General features: G+C 39.1%; 2 protein-coding genes across 8 annotated transcripts in view; one reads left to right on the forward strand and one right to left on the reverse strand.

Annotated features, from left to right (window-relative positions):
• Nucleotides 1–6,139: 6,139 nt before the first annotated feature.
• Nucleotides 6,140–12,802, forward strand: LOC110521096 (insulin gene enhancer protein ISL-2B). 3 transcript variants are annotated; one of them, XM_021598520.2, is made up of 6 exons: nt 6,140–6,288; nt 6,644–6,833; nt 7,156–7,415; nt 8,283–8,566; nt 8,888–9,055; nt 9,356–12,802. In XM_021598520.2, the coding sequence occupies exons 1-6, from the start codon at nt 6,231–6,233 to the stop codon at nt 9,470–9,472; spliced, it is 1,077 nt and encodes a 358-aa protein (XP_021454195.1). In that variant the 5' UTR covers nt 6,140–6,230; the 3' UTR covers nt 9,473–12,802. The 3 variants fall into 3 exon arrangements, with proteins under 3 accessions (XP_021454195.1, XP_036831496.1, XP_036831498.1); XM_036975601.1 differs by having other exon boundaries at nt 7,201–7,415; XM_036975603.1 differs by having other exon boundaries at nt 7,255–7,415.
• LOC110521059 (S phase cyclin A-associated protein in the endoplasmic reticulum) overlaps nt 12,346–19,677 on the reverse strand; it is an 88,020-nt gene continuing 80,688 nt past the window's right edge. For all 5 annotated transcript variants that reach the window (XM_021598504.2, XM_021598492.2, XM_021598486.2 and 2 more), the window contains 3 exons: nt 16,550–16,741; nt 13,470–13,518; nt 12,346–13,227 (listed from right to left, as the gene is read on the reverse strand). In XM_021598504.2, the coding sequence (XP_021454179.2) occupies nt 13,124–13,227; nt 13,470–13,518; nt 16,550–16,741 (345 nt within the window). In that variant the 3' untranslated portion in view covers nt 12,346–13,123. The remainder of the gene's footprint in view (nt 13,228–13,469; nt 13,519–16,549; nt 16,742–19,677) is intronic.

Here is a 19,677-nt window from a genome sequence, read left to right on the forward strand (position 1 = left end):
CAGTAATTTCAATATTTTAATGATAAACATCCATTATTAATTCAAATTAAATATATTAAAACATTCTGTAGGTATTTTTGTGGAACATTAATAATTATAATTTATTGTTATTATTAATATCATCATACTTGATTATAATTATATGCCCTACAATACCAGTCACAAGTTTGGATACACCTACTCATTTGAGGGTTTTTCTTTATTTTTACTATTTTCTACATTGTAAAATAATAGTGAAGACATCAAAACTATGAAATAACACATATGGAATCATGTAGTAACCAAAAAAGTGTTAAACAAATCAGATTTGCCTTGATGACAGCTTTGAACACTCTTAGCATTCTCTCAACCAGCTTCACCTGGAATGCTTTTCCAACAGTCTTGTAGGAGTTCCCACATATGCTGAGCACTTGTTGGCTGCTTTCCCTTCACTCTGCGGTCCAACTCATACCAAACCATCTCAATTGGATTGAGGTCGGGTGATTGTGGAGGCAAGGTCATCTGATGCTGCAGTCCATCACTCTCCTTCTTGGTCAAATAGCCTTTACACAGCCTGGAGGAGGTGTTTTGGGTCATTGTCCTGTTGAAAACCAAATGACAGTCCCACAAGAGCAAACCAGACAGAATGGCGTATCACTGCAGAATGCTGTGGTAGCCATGCTGGTTAAGTGTGCCTTGAATTCTAAATAAATCACTGACAGTGACACCAGCAAAGCATCCCCACACCATCACACCTCCTACTCCATGTTTCACAGTGGGAACCACACATGCAGAGATCATCCATTCATCCACCCCTTGTCTCACAAAGACACGGCGGTTGGAACCAAAAACCAAATGACAGATTTCCACCAGTCTAATGTCCATTGCTTGTGTTTCTTGGCCCAAGCAAGTCTCTTCTCTTTTTTGGTGTCCTTTAGTAGTGGTTTCTTTGCAGCAATTCAACCATGAAGGCCTGATTCTCGCAGTCTCCTCTGAAAAGTTGATGTTGAGATGTGTCTTTTACTTGAACTCTGTGAAAAATTTATTTGGGCCGCAATTTCTGAGGCTGGTAACTATAATGAACTTATCTTCTGCAGCAGAGGTAACTCTGGGTCTTCCATTCCTGTGGCAGTCCTCATGAGAGACAGTTTTATCATAGCACTTGATGGTTTGACTGACCTTGTTTTAAAGAAATGACGGACTGTCGTTTCTCTGCTTATTTGAGATGTTTTTGCCATAATATGGATACCGTCTGTATACCACCCCTACCTTGTCACAACACAACTGATTGTCTCAAATGCATTTAGAAGGAAAGAAATTCCACAAATTAACTTTTAACAAAGCACACCTGGGTGGCAGGTAGCCTAGTGGTTAGAGCGTTGGACTAGTAACCGAAAGGTTGCAAGATCGAATCACCAAGCTGACAAGGTAAAAATCTGTCATTCTGCCCCTGAAAAAGTCAGTTAACCCACTGTTCCTAGGCTGTCATTGAAAATAAGAATTTGTTCTTAACTGACTTGCCTAGTTAAATAAAGGCAAAAATAGAAATTCCAGATGACTACCCCATGAAGCTGGTTGAGAGAATGCCAAGAGTGTGCAAAGTTGTCATCAAGGCAAGAATCTCAAATATAATTTTTATTTGTTTAACTTCTTGATCCCTTTAGAGGGATCATTTTCATCAACACCCGCTGAATTGCAGCGCGCCAAATTCAAATTAAATTACTACAAATATTTAATGTTCATGAAATCACAAGTGCAATATAGCAAAACACAGCTTAGCTTGTTGTTAATCCACCTGGCATGTCAGATTTCAATACAGCTTTCCGGCAAAAGCATAACAAGTGTTTATGTAAGAACATCTCTCTCAGTAGACAAAATAAACACAAACACTAGCAGCCAAGTAGATTGGTCACAAAAGTCAGAAAAGCAATAGATTAAATCGCTTACCTTTGATGATTCTCGGATGTTTGCACTCACGAGACTCCCAGTTACACAATAAATGTTCCTTTTGTTCCATAAAGATTATTTTTATATCCAAAATACCTCCATTTGTTTGGCGCTTTATGTTCAGAAATCCACAGGCTCGAGCGGTCACGACATCGCAGACGAAAATTCCAAATAGTATCCGTAATGTCCAAAGAAACATGTCAAACTTTTTTTGAATCAATCCTCAGGTTGTTTTTAAAATATATAATCGATAATATATCAACCGGCACTGTCGCTTTTTCAATAGGAGAGGGAGATACAATGGCTGCCACACTGTTGTGCAAGCAAAACTCTGCGAACACCCAGCTATCCACTGACGCGATGTTATCTTTCTCGCTCATTTTTCAAAATAAAAGCCTAAAACTATGTCTAAAGACTGTTGAAACCTTGAGGAAGCCATAGGAAAAGGAATCTGGTTTATATCCCTTTAAAGGGAGGCAAGGCATCCAATTGAACAGAGACCTTTCAGGAAAAACAGCGCTTCCTGGTTTGATTTTCCTCAGGTGCAATATCAGTTCTGTTATACTCACAGACAATATTTTGACAGTTTTGGAAACTTTAGAGTGTTTTCTATCCTAATCTGACAAGTATATGCATATTCTAGTTTCTGGGCCTGAGAAATAGGCCGTTTCAAATGGGTACATCTTTTAGCCAGAAAATCCTGCCTACACTCAAGAAGTTAACACTTTTTTGGTTACTACATGATTCCACATCAAATCAAGTTGTCACATGCACATGTTTAGCAGATGTTATTGCGGGTGTAGCGAAATGCTTGTGTTTCTAGCTCCAACAGTGCAGTAATATCTAACAATTCGCAACAATACACAAACCTAAAAGTAAAATAATGGCAATTAAGGAATATATAAACATTATTAGAGTGACTAGTGTTCCATTATTAAAGTGGCCAGTGATTTCAAGTCTATGTATATGGGGCATCAGCCTCTAATGTGCAGGGTTATGTAACCGGGTGGAAGCTGCCTAGTGATGGTTATTTAACAGTCTGATGGCCTTGAGATAGAAGCTGTTTTTCAGTCTCTTTGTCTCAGTTTTGATGCACCTGTACTGACCTCGCCTTCCGGATGATAGCTGAGTGAACAGGCAATAGCTTGGGTGGTTGTTGTCCTTGATGATATTTTTGGCCTTCCTGTGACATTGGGTGCTGTATGTGTCCTGGAGGGCAGGTCGTTTTTCCCCGGTGATGTGTTGGGTAGACCGCATCACTCTCTGGAGAGCCCTGTGGGTGCAGTTGCTTTACCAGGCGGTGATACAGCCCGACAGGATTCTCTCAATTTTACATCTGTAAAAGTTTGTGAGGGTTTTGGGTGCCATGTGTTGTTCATAGTTTTGATGTCTTCACTATTATTCTACAGTGTAGAAAAGAATACAACTAAAGAAAACTGTTGAATGAGTGGGTGTTTCTAAACTTTTGACTGGTACTGTATATGTAATTGTGTAGCCAATAAATACAATAAAATGAACATCTAGGCTTACAGTATCAGCACAACATTCTCAACACTACACTCTAGTGGACATTTCATAGCATGCAACCTGAAATACCTCTCACACCTCAATTTGAATGCCTTTTGTTATTGTTACAAGAGTCAAATACAGCAAAATAAAAATAAAATGATCCTATACCTGTATGGTTATGAATATAGCTTGCTAGGGTTTTTGTTGGTGAGTTAATATATTTCTAAGTCAAATGCAGCTATGCTAGCTTTTGCTAGCAAGCTAGCCTCTCTGGGATAGGGGGCGGTACTTTCGCATCCAGATGAAAAGCGTGCCCAAAGTAAACTGCCTTCTACTCAGGCCCAGAAGCTAGGATATGCATATTATTAGTGGATTTGGATAGAAAACACTCTGAAGTTTCTAAACCTGTTTGAATAATGTCTGTGAGTATAACAGAACTGATTAGGCAGGCGAAACCCAGATCACAATCCATCCAGGGAAAATGTTTTTGAGGTCAATCTGTTTTCCATTGGTTTCCTATGGCAAGCCCGTTTTAGTAGAAATATGTTTGCAGTTCCTATAGCTTCCACTAGATGTCAACAGTCTTTAGAAATTGGTTGATGTTTTTCTTTTGAGAAATTAAGAAGTAGCCATTTCTTTTCTGGGTGTATAGCCAAGTGTACTCTTTTGTTTGGGGCGCGTGACCTGAAGCTCGCTCCACTTTCATTTTATCCGCTATTGAACGCAGTTTATCCTGTATTAAATTTGATCAATTATTTACGTTTTAAAATACTTAAAGTTGGATTAGGAAAGTTGTTTGAAATGTTTGGACAAAGTTTACAGGTAACTTATTAGATATTTTGTAGTCATGCTGGGCGAGTTGGAACCGGTGTTTTTCTGAATCAAACGCGCCAAATAAATTGACATTTTGGGGATATAACGATGGAATTAATCGAACAAAAGGACCATTTGTGATGTTTATGGGACATATTGGAGTGCCAACAGAAAATGCTACCCGTCCAACCTGGCTAACCCTACTTTCGTTTTTGCCTTAAGTAACCATCTGTCTTATGTGATCATACCAAACGTGACATATCAGACTAATTTTAGCGTCCAGGATTTACGTTTACTATGTCACCTCTAGTCTATGAGACCAGGCTGCTGGAGACGTGTGTCCACAATGATGAAATCATAGCCATTGAACCTATTGTTTATCATCACATACTTCCTCATTAACAGGCATGCATTAATTGTTGGTTATGTTAAAGATATCCATTACAAATGTTAAATGGTGCACTTTGCTACCTGTTCCTTAACCAATAGTGTATATCACATGCAAAAAATTGATGGGTTTTCCATGTCAAAACGTGTCTTAAAACGTACTGAAAAGGGTAAATATTTTCTAAAGATTTCTTGATTTATATATCCGGACAATACTAATCAAATTTGAATTTTGATTATACAATATTGCAGAATGGGAACATCTTGTTATTATACTTATACATTTACAAAACGAAATTCAGAGTAATCTAATAAATGTCAGTTCATGGAATGCGTGGCAAAATAGCTTCTTCATTTATTTTTTGGAGAGATTTTGTTAGATTTCTATAAATTGACAAAATAATAATATTGACTAAATAATTTGGCTGTTATTAAAAACATAAACAACAAAATGGTCCTTTCTGCTCCAAAAGGACCTTTCTGCTTCTTTTCCAGTAGAGGGCTCACTCATAGAACTCTAGCTCCTATGAGGTCTCTAGTCTAATCTTACTTTATGAAATCCAGGCTTTTAATATGATTTTGCAATGCATATTATACGTTTTTGTATTGTCACCAGGAAAAATAATAATGATAATAAAAAATTATATTAAGAATATAAAAAATGAATAGGTCTGCATAATCACTATCATCACCGTAATAATTATCACAATCATAAGTGTAGAAGCATAATCATAACAATGAAGTTCAACTTTCCACTCAATTTAGGCGAATTTGTGTGTGAAAATCTCTTTATGTTAAGAAAATAAACGTTTTTAGTATTTAGACTTTTTTGTCTTGGGTCTTTCTTAACATTCACTATATTATGCAACATATTTCAATGAAAATGCCAAAACTCAATTTCGAATTTCTTTAAATTACCTTTACAACTTTTCTTCCAGTTCCATGCTTTTTAAACAAAAAAGAAAACGCTGGCTTGGACACAACAAAACACGGATGGAGGGGGTCTATGTTGATCTAGTAAGCCTACAGCGATTCTCAACTGGTGGGTCGTGCATTTAAAATGTGTAGAAAATGATAATTAACTTTTGTTTTTTTTATCATTTTACCTCTGAACAATTTTTCTTTAATCAGTCTTTTCAATAGAGTGTTATTAGCAGCGCTATTTAGCAGAGTTTGTTGATTTTTTGGTCTCAAACCAGTGAGTTTAGCATTCTTCATCAAGAATATGGGCAAAATGTATTTTTTGAAAATGAAAAGGTAGGACTGTTGTTCCCTTGTCATATAAATTGTACATTTACTATCAATATAGCATTAAAATCGTTTTCCAGCTATTTGGGTCCAGAGGCAAAAACCAGTTGAGAACTACTGATCTAGTAAGTAGTCTATTGTTTCATAGTCAAAGCCTTTGCATAGTTTACCCCCTCCCCAAACGCACAGAGGTCCAGGTTGACATGTGACGTCACTCTGCGCGTGGGACATTGCTCTTCTCTTCCCACCTCTCAATCGAGGAATAGAAGTTAGCAGTCAACCAGGAACGGGACCGGGCAGTCTTCCACTCAATTTCTTAATCTATCGGCCTGCACTATCCCTCCTGTATGGTGGATATTATATTAAATTCTTCTTTCTTGGGTGATATGGGGGATCATTCCAAAAGTAAGTAAACATTCGTGTCCCTATTTTAATTTTGACCCAGGCACATTTAAGATTGATTTGATCGTTAACAATATTGGGCTATTATTGGAACATTTCACGATTTTTTTGTTTGTTGCATTGGTCAATTTCGATAACTGAAAAGGGTGATGTGAATACATCTTAGGTCTACGGCCAGTTATACCCGTATATAGCTACGGCCCTTCGTTCTGGAAATGACAAGGATAACAAAACAGGACACGACACGGTTGCATGCTGCAGAGTGGACACTGGACGAACATGCGGGGATTTAGCGAGTATATCTGGTGATTACATTGGTGTAGGTGGTGGTAGCATTAATATACTGTGCATTCGACAGAGAAGTCTGGAATCGCAATGTGTGTGGGCTGTGGGAGTCAGATCCACGACCAGTATATCCTGCGGGTCGCCCCGGACCTGGAGTGGCATGCTGCTTGTCTCAAGTGCTCGGAATGCAGTCAGTACCTGGATGAGACGTGCACTTGCTTCGTCCGAGATGGCAAAACATACTGCAAAAGAGATTATGTAAGGTAGGAGTTGACTAAATTTCCTCACTGACGTGATTTCAGAGCTTTGGAATTTCCAAAGGCCCCAATTGTGAAAGAAATTGTAGTTAGGCCTACTGAAGTGGACATGTATGAGAAATTGTTCAAACTGCTTGTTGACACTAAACAGTTTCCACATGAGAGAGAATAGCACAACCTAGTCAAAGTTTCTGGTTTATTTGGTAAAAATACAATCAAAAAAGGTCGACTTTTGTCGTAGGCTATTCGTCTCCTTCATCTGACTAAATTGCATGTTTTTGTTATGCATTATAAGATATTGAGACCAATGTTCCTATGTCCTTTTCAGATTATTTGGGATTAAATGTGCAAAATGTAACATTGGCTTCTGCAGCAGTGATCTGGTGATGAGAGCTCGTGACAACGTTTACCACATGGAGTGTTTTAGGTGCTCGGTGTGCAGCCGGCAGCTTGTGCCGGGGGATGAGTTCTCTCTGCGGGACGAGGAGCTGCTCTGTCGGGCTGATCACGGGTTACTTCTGGAACGGGCCTCAGCGGGAAGCCCCATTAGTCCGGGAAATATTCTCTCCAGGTCTTTTCATATTGCTGGTCAGTGAACGAATAATGGTGGTAATAATAATAACGAGAGTATAATATTAATATTAACGTTAATAACAACGAAAGGATATAGCATAATAATAATAATTGTAAAATAATATATTTTTTTATAATAAGTTATTATTATTATACGTGTCTGCAATATGTTCCTTTCACTGATCAAGTGTGCAGACTTTTAAGCCTATAGGTTTATTACATTACTTTCATTGGTAGACTAAACATTAATTAAAACATATTGGGTGTTGTTTGTATCTATTAAGTTGTTAAAGCTATTAGACTAAAGTGTATGTCAATTCGTTTATTTTGAAAACAATAAGGTAACATTTTGGCTGTGTAAAGGGGGTATGCAGCAATGGTCGATATATTTTTGTTAATTCAAATACTGAAAGTTTTGAGTTTGTAGGTGTGAAGTTAGAAAAATACAGAATAAAAGACGTCGATCGAAATATGATTATACAACAACAAATAAATTAATGTTAAATGGGAGGCATTTTAAATTGTATTTGTAATTCACAAAATGTTTTTGAGTTAGTATTTGAAGGGATATTCAAATATTGTATAGCCTGTTTAATTAAAGTTTACCAAATAATCTTATCAATTATCACGAAATGACATGATCGTCGTTATTATTATTTTTGGTTGAGTACATCTTCACTGAGGAATGTGGGTGTTTTATATGATTGTTTTTTTATTTTTCTTTGTGAGTTTCCTATGCTCCTGCCTTGATTGTGTAATTACTAGGGAGAAGTAGGCAGAATAAGTGTATCTATCATCAGTTATGATTGCTTTTCTAAATTTGGCTCAGTCAGTGGAAATTACATTTTCAAAGATATTTCCTTTTTAATATTTGTCCCACAGATCCTGTGTCAGTTCGACAGCCTCCTCATCGGAACCACGTCCACAAGCAGTCAGAGAAAACCACTCGGGTGCGAACAGTATTGAACGAGAAGCAGCTTCATACCCTTCGGACCTGTTACAATGCCAACCCAAGACCAGACGCTCTTATGAAAGAACAATTGGTAGAGATGACCGGTCTTAGCCCGAGGGTCATCAGAGTTTGGTTTCAGAACAAACGTTGTAAAGACAAGAAGAGAACTATATTCATGAAGCAACTTCAACAACAGCATCACATCGATAAAACTGTAAGTTCATTTAGACATTATAATGCAACATAAACTAAAAATACAGGTGTTATTTAATAGGGCGTGCCAAATAAAATGTAATGAATGCATATTTTTATTTAACTAGGCAGTTAAGAACACATTTTTACTTACAATGATGGCCTACGAACAGTGGGTTAACTGCCTTGTTCAGGGGCAGAACGTCAGCTTTTTACCTTGTCCGGGATTCGATGGCCCAATGCTCTAACCACTAGGCTACCTGCCGACCATATTGCACTTTGAATGTTGAGAAAACCAGATGGATGGTGGTGAGATGTTTGTTGTGATACATTTTAACTGTAGAATCTTCAGGGGCTGACGGGTACACCTATGGTGGCAGGCAGTCCAATTCGACACGACAACACGGTCCTAGGGAACCCAGTAGAGGTGCAGACTTACCAGCCCCCCTGGAAGGCCCTGAGCGAGTTCGCCTTGCAGAGTGACCTGGACCAGCCCGCTTTCCGGCAGTTGGTAGGCACACACACACAATCATTTTGCAATAAATGTGTGTTTATTCAAATATCATCCACTTGATCACTGAATGGCATATCTCGATTCAGATGAGAGAATGCGATTTTATTCAGTCAAATATTTCTAAATTAAATAAATGCTTTTCAGCATCAAATTCGAAGGCTGGTCGATTTACATGAATATTCATATTGGCCTAATATTTGCATTGGACTTCATCGAAACATAAGGGTCAATATCAATATGCAATAAGCAATATTGAGAGAAGAAAAACGCTAATTAAAACAACCGTTTCCATCGCAGGTGTCTTTTTCTGAATCGGGCTCCATGGGTAACTCCTCCGGTAGTGATGTGACCTCCTTGTCGTCGCAGTTGCCCGACACCCCGAACAGCATGGTACCAAGTCCGATGGACACGTGAGACCAGCCCAACAGTGACGCTTCGAACTCCAGCATGCTCCCGCGTGCTCTGCATGAGAATTGGCTAGTTAACAGCTTTGAGAGGAAAAGGATTTCATCTTATTTAAAGAACAATAACGCTGGATTTGTCTATGAGGATGCACCATTTGTTCACGGAGGGACTGGTCTGCATTGCTCAGGATCGGATGAATTTTAAGTTACCAGCCAGTGACAACCAAGGGCTATAACTAAAGCGGAGGCTGAGCCTCGGATCTTACCTACATGGTTGGACATAGCCTACGTGAGGATTATATCTACAAACATTCAACTTTATTATGAGTCGATAGCTTGTAATGATGAACATATCAGAACATTATCCATAGTGGCCAACAGTTGTATAGTTTCATCTATGTAAGTTTCCTATGTCGGGTTGCGACCATGACTCTGTAGATGTGCATGATTTCTAGAGATTATTTAAAATCAAGCCCTGTAAAATATTGTAATTAAGTGGATGGGATACAGATTGTGGAACCTTTCAAGAAAAAGTAAGTTATTGATATTTATTATGCGAAAATGTAGGCTATCGTATTAAACCCATATGGACGGTTTCATGTCTAATGAACTCTGCATGTGAAATCTCATAGATGCAGTAATTCAATCAAATATTAACTGAAATTTCAAATGGACAAAATAAATCACTATGTATTTATGAAACGGCTATTTCATGGTGGTTTTGCGTTGCCATAAGCCTATGGGCTTAATCTAAACTATGTAGCCAGGGTGAAAAACGTTTGAGATGTAATAGGCCTATAGAATGTCAAATTCATTTCGAACCATCCAAAATAAATCACTGTAATGTCAGTTAAGACCACAATCTTTCACAGAATCGCGTTAGTCATTAGAGAAAATCAAATTGATGGAAGGTATCATTTTAATGGCATATTCAAAAATCGTAACGCAACAGAATCAGTTGGTCAAATGCAAGCATTTCTACGTTGAGGCCTGTTTGTTAAATACAATTGAGGATAACATATTGTTTATTTAACTGTCCTCCACATATGGATTTGCGATGTGATCATTCCAGTTTCACTTGTAAAGTCACAAGTCTAGACAGAGGACAGGGCTCGGCGGCTCCTTATCTACGCTTGGCATCATCTGCAAACGATACATTGAATGGAACCACAACAAACCCACCTCTCTCTGTCGCTGGAGTCTGTGCTGAAGGGGACTCCCACCCTGCGAACGCATACTGGCATGTCTTGGGTTTATTTTCCTTCCAGGCAAAATCCTGGATAGCCTCTGGACATGGAGTGCAGGTCAAGATACTGACGACATACTAGACCTCAACAATCTGTTGTTGTGGATGAACTTTCTGATCAGAGGACGCAACAGCATTCTAACCTCTTAATCACGATCGGAGACATGATCAGTCTTTCAGCACAGTACATAGTAGTAGTCCTAGCTAGGTCTCTTTATGTGACTTCTGGCATCAAATCAAAAAGCCACTAGGCCTATCCTGCCATGCATAGTCTTTTATGTCAATAATTGTAGCTATGCAACAGCCTACTGACCAACAAATTCTGCCCTTGTACCCCACCTAATCTTTCCTCTGGAAATATTTCATAATCGTGGTTAAAATGCATTTTAGAAACAAAGCATAGATTTGAGATACAGGCCTAATCAAATTATTTCCCCCTTAAACATAATATATACACATTCATATTCACTTGATAAGTGTTTTGCATATAAGGAAGGCAATGTCTGGAATAAAAGTTTAGAACTTTCAAAGTCGCACAGAAAATAACAGCATCCATAGGCCTCAAATGTTGGAATTGCTTTATCCATTAGATAGGCTATGTAGTTAGTTTTATTGTTGCATATTTCTGTCATTTACACAACTCATTAATTCGTCCATAAAGCCATTTAAGAGGGGGGGTTGCAAGACAACTGGCAAATAAAGTGCGTAATGCCTTTTGGCACGTCAGATCATGGTTTTACAGTTATCTAATTTCCATTTGATCAGATAATTATATAGTATGAAAATCTGCAATTCACAATCAGCCATTTAGCTGTATCTGATAGACATTAGTCCAAACAACAGCCAGCATTCGTTAATCCACTGTTGCGCTCCAAGCTGCAGAAAGAAAATAGATGCTGTAATTTCCTCCTGCGTCATTTCAGGATTTCACCTAACCGATAACAAATGATAGGAATCTAATGGACGTAATCAGTTGTCATAATTCTGATGTATAAATAATTAGGCTACTCCACAGTTTGGGGTAGGGGTAGGGTACACTATTTCAGGGAAATAATAGACCTAGGCTACTTTTCAAGCGGTAGGCCCATTGTAGAGCTGCAGTATGCTGCATGTGAAATGCGTTTAAGAGTCTTATGCATTTACTATCCCTTAATATGAGAGGCCTCTTCAGTTGATATTAAAGTTGAAGAGACACTTGGCAAGAATTGTGAGAATATACCCAGCCCTGTATAGGTTTATGTACTGAAAATAATTATTCAATATTGCATTAATTTCTAGGAGTTATCTTTCAAAAAATATCCACTGGTATGTCTCCTTGCTGGGAGCTCTGAATTAACTGTTGGGATTGATTGAGCTGAAGGCAAGAGCAGAGGATTGACTGGGTCTGCAGAACTGAGTCTGGTATAGAGATGGACCAGCCATTTTCTTTTACCCCAGCTCCTCACACCACCTGGGATATTAATCACTATTACAAATGTTACAATGCTGTACAGGCAGAAAATTACACAGGCAGAGAGGCTACAGTCAGTAGTTCTCATTAATTGTCACTTGATCAGTAGACATAGGGGAAATCATTGAGACTTGAATGAGTGAGCCGCACAGTCTCTAGATAAAAATAACTGGAGGACAATGAATGATGCCTAATAATAAATAATTTATTAAATGGGATAAAAATGTAATTTACTAAATCAATTATATTTTGTAAGTTCTTCACAGCATAAAGGCAAGAACAAGGGAAACATTTGTACTTGAAATCAGGACAGCTCCTACTAGAGCAAATCTAAAATGTACAGAATAAACATATATAGACTATGCAACTTACATATTGAAGTACAAAACTGCCCAACGCCTGTAAAATAACTACAGGGAAAAAAACATTCTGATCAGGTCATTCACATCTTAACTGTATATGAAAATATTAAAAGGAATTAACAGGAAGTACACAGTATTATTGATGAACATGTTATGTAATCTAACCATTATGAGAGTGCTTTTGATGATCTCTGCTCTCTTCTGCTACGTTGTCATTCTATCCACAATAGAAACACAACACGAAAGCAAATTACTTGGTTGGACAAGGAACATAATTATTGTGCGTGACTCACGGTAAAATACACAAGATACTCACTTCCAACTCAAACTTTCGTGCAAATCGCCCATGGACATCGATGGATGACTTACACAAACATTTTAGTTATACATGTGCATCTCAAGTTAGGATTTATCCCTCGTCTTCTAGGATTTCAAGAGTTTTGGGAAGGCTAAGACTGCATTTTTTAAAGAATAAGCCCATATGCAGACTTCAAATCTAAATGGGAAAGTATGTAGTGTAGAATGGAGGGTTAAGTGTCGGTTTCTACTTTGTAGTGTTTTTTATGTATATGTGCGTGTTAGAGGTCGGCATGCAATTCTGGATTAGTCCTCCTGCTTTTTGAGGAAGAACTGCAGTGCTGATTCCCATTGGTCTCTGGGAAAGCGGTCGGACAGCTCACAGTAATCCAGTGGCTGAGAGACTCTGTCTGCATGGTGACAAACCATAGAACATTGTTTTTTGTCTGAGCAAGATGCCTCACGATTATACACTAATATTCAAGAATTACAATCGTCAATTGACCAAAACAATTTATGTAAATTCATATTTTTCAATTGAAAACACTGTCCTGTGACCTTTTTAAAAATAATTGGTGAATGCATTAATACATTTTAATGCAAAACTATCAAAACAAATTAAAAGTGAAAAATGGCATTGAAGAATACCTACCTCCTTGTTGCATTCTGTTGTCTGGATGGTTCTCACTTGAGGCACCGTCCTGGAGGAAATAAAAGAGGAATATGTCAGAGTGATCCACAGTATTAAGACAGGAGTAGGGGAGAGGCCAGACACCATTGCTCACCAGCTGTGAAGAAATGGAACATTTTATCCACCATATCTAAGCCAACCATAACTCATCATGCTTGAAGCTAACCAACCTAAATAGGTACGAACAGATAACTTTACCTTAAACAAACTTTTGCATACATTTTGCAACTTTCATGATGCCGGATTTGATCCTGACAACGGTGTGTTTTGAACATCCGAAATAACTCAGTGTGCTAAATGCTAAGAAGTTAACATTTAGAAACAATGCCAGGGAAACTAAACCAAAGCACGATTGCGGACATACTGTCCATAGACTGCTTATAGGTTAAGGAAACCAATATGTAATTTTGTAATTTGGGTGAACTATCCATTTAATACTATTAAAATAGCAAAAGTACTAGCAAAGCAAATTTTTGCTTCATCTCAGGTTAATTCTATAATAAATAATGACACAGGGAAGGAGGAATCTATAGATCTTCCCACTGTTTGGCTGAAATTACAATAGCCTGTCCCTCTATTGTGCGAGATAATCTTAATGTAAATAATGGTGGTAGCTAGGTGGTGAGAGGCGATGTTGTCAGAGAAGATGAAGGAGACAGCCTGTTTACTGGAGGCTAAACCACTGGCAGGTAAATCCACTGAGGAAGCCATGTAGATGCTAAATATCCACCAGGAGAAAAAAGGTCCAATGCAGCCGCTTTGATCTCAATATCAAATCATTTCTGGGTAACAATTAAGTACCTTACTTACTGTGATTGTTTTCAATTAAAATAGGATTAATAAGTAACTAAAAGAGCAATTTCTCATACAAGGATTTTGCTAGGACTGTCTGGGAGTAGTTTGGGAAAATGGAAAACTAGCTTTTAATGGCTGAGAGGTTTGTAAACTCTTTCTTATTGGTCTATTGACTAATTTACCACCTGGGGATGTCACCGGGCAGGCCAAAATTCCATCCCACCAAAACAGGCAGAAATTTCAGGCAGTCTTTTCAACCAGCCCTTGCACTAAAAGGGAATTACCATCATTTTCACAATTTCACAGTATTATTCCAACATCAGTGTGTAAATAAACACAGAGTATACCAAACATTAAGAACACCTTCCTACTATTGAGTTGACCTCCCCCCATCCTTTTCCATCAGAACAGCCTCAATTCGTCGGGGAATGGACTCTACAAGGTGTCGAAAGCATTCCACAGGGATGGCCCATGTTGACTCCAATGCTTGACATCAATAAGGGATCATAGCGTTCACCTGTTCAGTCAATGTCATGGAAAGAATAGGTGTTCTTAATGTATACAGTGCTTTTGGAAAGTGTTCAGACCCTTTGACTTTTCCACATTTAGTTACGTTACAGCCTTATTCTAAAATGGATGACATTGTTTCCCCCCCCCCCCAATCTACACACAATACCCCATTATGACAAAGCAAAAACAGGTTTTTAGAAATTGTTGCAAATGTATAAAAAATAAATAACTTAAACATCACATTGACATAAGTATTCAGAGTACTCAGTACATTGTTGAATCACCTTTGGCAACGATTACAGCCTCCAGTCTTCTTGGGTATGACTCTACAAGCTTGGCACACCTGTATTTGGGGATTTTCTCCAATTCTTCTCTGCAGATCCTCTCAAGTGCTATCAGGTTGAACGGGGAGCGTAACTGCAATGTTAGATCGGGTTCAAGTCTGGGCTCTGGTAGGGCCACTCAAGGACATTCATAAAACTTGTCCCGAAGCCACTTTTGCGTGGTCTTGGCTGTGTGCTTAGGGTTGTTATCCTGTTGGATTGTGAACCTTCACCCCCAGTCTAAGGTCCTGAGCGCTCTAGAGAAGGTTTTCGTCATGGATCTCTCTGTACTTTGCTCCATTAATTTTTCCCTCGATCCAGACTAGTCTCCTAGTTCCTGCCACTGAAAAACATCCCCACAGCATGATGCTTCCACCACCATGCTTCACTGTAGAGATGGTGCGAGGTTTCCTCCTGACGTGACACTTGGCATTCAGTTCAATCTTGGTTTCATCAGACCAGAGAATCTTGTTTCTCATGGTTTGAGTCCTTTAGGTGTCTTTTGGCTAATTCCAAGCGGTCTGTCATGTGCCTTTTACTGAGGAGTGGTTTCAGTAAGGCCACTACCATAAAGGCCGGACTAGTAGAGTGCTGCAGAGATGGTTGTCCTTCTGGAAGGTTCTGTCAGAGTGGCCATTGGGTTCTTGGTCACCTGCCTGACCAAGGCCCTTCTCCCCCGATTGCTCAGTTTGGACGGGCAGCCAGCTCTAGGAAGAGTCCAAACTTCTTCCATTTTAGAATGATGGAGGCTACTGTGTTCTTGGTGACCTTCAATGCTGGAGAAATGTTTTGGTACCCTTCCCCAGATCTGCGCCTGCAATCCTGTCTCGGAGCTCTACAGACAATTCCTTCAACCTCATGGTTTGGTTATTGCTGTGACATGCGGTGTTAACTGTGGGACCTTATATAGACAGGTGTGTGCCTTTCCAAACCATGTCCAATCAATTGAATGCACCATAGGTGGACTCCAATCAAGTTGTAGAAACATCTCAAGGATGATCAATGGAAACAGGATGCACCTGAGCTTAATGTCAAGTCTCATAGCAAAGGGTCTGAATACTTAAGTAAATAAGGTATTTCTGTTTTTTTTTTTAATACACTTGCAAAAAATTCTAAAAACCTCTATTTTATTTGTCATTATGTGGTATTGTGTGTAGATTGATGAGGATTTTATTTAATCTATTTTAGAATGAGGCTGTAATGTTACAAAACATGTAAAAAGTCAAGGGGTCTGACTAATTTCCGAATGCACTGTATACAATACAGAAACATATTTTTTTTTACTACACTGTGCCTTTAAACCAAAAAGACTGACTAAACCGGTGGCTCTATTATGTATTTGCTCTGTATACATTAAATGTGCTAGTTCTTCAGAAAATGAAAGCTTCGCCAAAACATCAGTGTGTGTGTTACCTGTATGAAGGTGGCCAGTAGCACACAGCTCATCTCCTGCTGCAGGATAACCTTGTTCTGGGGATTGTTGTAGCAGGCTGAGATGAGTGAAGGGAAGAGCACTTTGATGAGGCGCGGGTGGCTGAAGTACTGGAAGGGTAGCTGACACAGTTTCTGCAGCACGCTGGGCTGGCGGCCAGACTGCACTATCACCTGGAACACAAAGAGCAGGGCCAGTCAGCCAGTGCCGCCCGTAAATCACTGCCCTGCACCCCTCCCACCCATAAATCTGCCACTAAAACAACACACAAACACCCATTAGGAGGAGAACTGGAGGGCACAGCATCCCACCACACAATTACAGGCTATAAAACACAATGATGGGATGTTTTGCTCTTCCTTTGTACTGCAGGTAATTTCCGAGCTGTTGTGAAATGGGGGCAACAAGAAATAGTAATGTGAAATATCTTCTTGATGAGAAATATCTTGACTTCATTATCAAAATATATAGGCTTTTATGTATTACCTGGTAACAGTTATCTCCAACTGTGTGAGTGTCACTGAGATATTGAAGCCAACACCAGACCATATCCCTGTGGATGTGCACTGTGCAGCTTAGGTTAAGAGGGCATGCACTGCGTAGGATTGGGGGGGAAGGGTGAACAGACCTCCACTGTAGCCTTGCCACCACCACTAAGAAATGAGCAATACCATTAATGGAGTTCTCACCCGGCTGACATCCTGCTCCCCTTTACCAGCGGCCAATCAATCACACAATTACATCCGGCCCACCAATATTAAAACCAAATCACGTCCAGCCTAGTTTGATTAGAGCGGGAACTGGTCCAAAGGAAGGGGTCCTGGCCTAATGCTCAGGGCATCTCCCCAGAGCCTGGGAAGGCCATCAGCACTTCTCTAAAAACTGGAGGGGGGGGGGTGTCACCACAGTAAATCCTGTCTGGAAAAACACCCCACTGCTTTACAGGTACAGAGACCCAGGCTGGGGCTCAGCTGAAATAGGAACCAGACGGGCAGGGTGAGGTCCCCTGGCCACAGTGACATAAATTCAGAGGATTTACAAGATTTGGAGAATACACTTAACAATACTCTTCCAATGCATTCTCTCTTTGATAATGCACTTTAAGGTTTAAGGGTAGGATAAACAAAGCGATAATTCACTGCTTTTATAATTTCAAGGTGAAGCTCCTCAAAGCTCTGTTCTACAGCAGTGTTCAAAGGGCCACAGGCGATGCCTCTTCCTATTAATGTCTGTAAAGATTCTTTACTGACCAGCTAAAACAAAATAGGCTTTTTAGGGGAGTTTAGTCTCCACTGGCACGCAACTAAAGCAAATTCTCAATGAGGTTAACAAAGATGAACTCACAAACATGCAGGTTCACTAGGAGGATACCGAAATACCCTGTATTTTCACTGTCATGTAATGCAAGAATAATCTAACGTTAACTCCACTGTACAGAAGGAAAAAAGGGGAAGATCTCTATTTTGAAAACAATCAGCTGCTTATTTTCATTTTAGAAGCTAGCTGCAGGACTTCGCAAGATCCTAGATCACCGAATCAATCTTTACCGTTGCAACACTGCCGGAGGAGGAACGGCCAGAGAAGGTGGTCATACATTTGATTATGAGATCCCAGGTAAAGGAATCTTTCATCAGAATATTGAAAAACACACTTCAGAAACACTGCAGACTAACAATTTGTTGTTGCAGGGCCTGCTTTTGGACATCATAATCCTGAACTTTCATAGGTCTCAGAGATTCAGAAGTCAGCGTCTGTGTTGGGGCCGATGCACTAAGGACTCAACCTACAAACCATACAGCAATCTCATAATCCTCCACTATGCAGTGTTCCATCCTCAGCTGCCTAAATAAATTGCCCACCCTCAAGTGCCCTCTGCAGGGAGGCATACAGTGCCTTCAGAAAGTATTCATACCCCTTGACTTATTCCACATTATGTTGTATTATAGCCTGAAATCAAAATAGATTACATGTTTTTTTCCCCCTCACCCATCTACAAACAATAGCCCATAATGACAAAGTGAAAACTTTGTTTTAGGATTTACATTTATTGAAAATAAAATACGGAAATATCTCAGTCACACAAGTAATCACACCCCTTAGTCAATACATAGAATCACCTTTGGCAGTGATTACAGCTGTGTATTTCTGGGTAAGTCTCTAAAGCGCTTTGCACACCTGGATTGTACAATATTTGCACATTATTCTTTAAATTCTTCAAGCTCTGTCAAATTGGTTGATAATTGCTAGACATCCATTTTGAAGTCTTGCCATAGATCTTCAAGCTGATGTAAGTCAAAACTGTAACTAGGCCACTCATGAACATTCAATGTTGTCTTGGTAAGCAACTCCAGTGTATATTTGGCCTTGTATTTAAGGTTATTGTCCTGCTGAAAGGTGAATTTGTCTCTAAGTGTCTGTTGGAAAGTTGGACTGAACCAGGTTTTCCTCAAGGATTTTGCCTGTGCTTAGCTCTATTCTGTTAATTTTTATCCTAAAAAACTCCATAGTCCTTACCGATGACAAGCATACCCATAACATGATGCAGCCATTACCATGCCTGAAAATATGACGATTGGTACTCAGTGATGTGTTCCATTTACCCCAAGCATAACGCTTTGTATTCAGGACATAAAGTATATTAATTTGCCAAATTTTTTGCAGTTTCACTTCAGTGCCTTATTGCAAACAGGATGTTTTGGCATATTTTTATTCTGTACAGGCTTCCCTCTTAATTAATACAGTTGCCATGCTCAAAGGGATATTCAATGTTTGTTTCTAGATTTTTTTTTACGCATCTACCAAAAAGGTGCCCATCTTTGCGAGGCATTGGAAAACCTCTCTGGTCTTTGTGGTTGAATGTGTTTGAATTTTACTGCGAGACCTTAAATATACTTGTAGTTGTGGGGTACAGAGATGAGGTAGTCATTCAAAAATCATGTTAAACACTATTATTGAGTTAATTCACATTATTAGGTGACTTGTTAAGCACATTTTTCCTCCTGAATTTATTTAGGCTTGCCATAACAAAGGGGATGAATACTAACAACCTTTAATTAATTTGTAAAATTGTCTAAAAACATAATTCCACGTTGACATTATGGGATATTGT

This window comes from Oncorhynchus mykiss, chromosome 1, assembly GCF_013265735.2.
Source record: "Oncorhynchus mykiss isolate Arlee chromosome 1, USDA_OmykA_1.1, whole genome shotgun sequence".
Lineage (NCBI taxonomy): Eukaryota > Metazoa > Chordata > Actinopteri > Salmoniformes > Salmonidae > Oncorhynchus > Oncorhynchus mykiss.

What these genes read in the sequence shown, in the direction of transcription:
- LOC110521096 (XM_021598520.2), top strand. Translation starts at nt 6,231, where the DNA reads ATGGTGGATATTATATTAAATTCTTCTTTCTTGGGTGATATGGGGGAT. An exon ending in TATGGGGGATCATTCCAAAA is followed by an intron (nt 6,289 to 6,643) that starts GTAAGTAAACAT and finishes TGCATTCGACAG; the next exon opens with AGAAGTCTGGAATCGCAATG. An exon ending in AGCATCACATCGATAAAACT is followed by an intron (nt 8,567 to 8,887) that starts GTAAGTTCATTT and finishes TTTTAACTGTAG; the next exon opens with AATCTTCAGGGGCTGACGGG.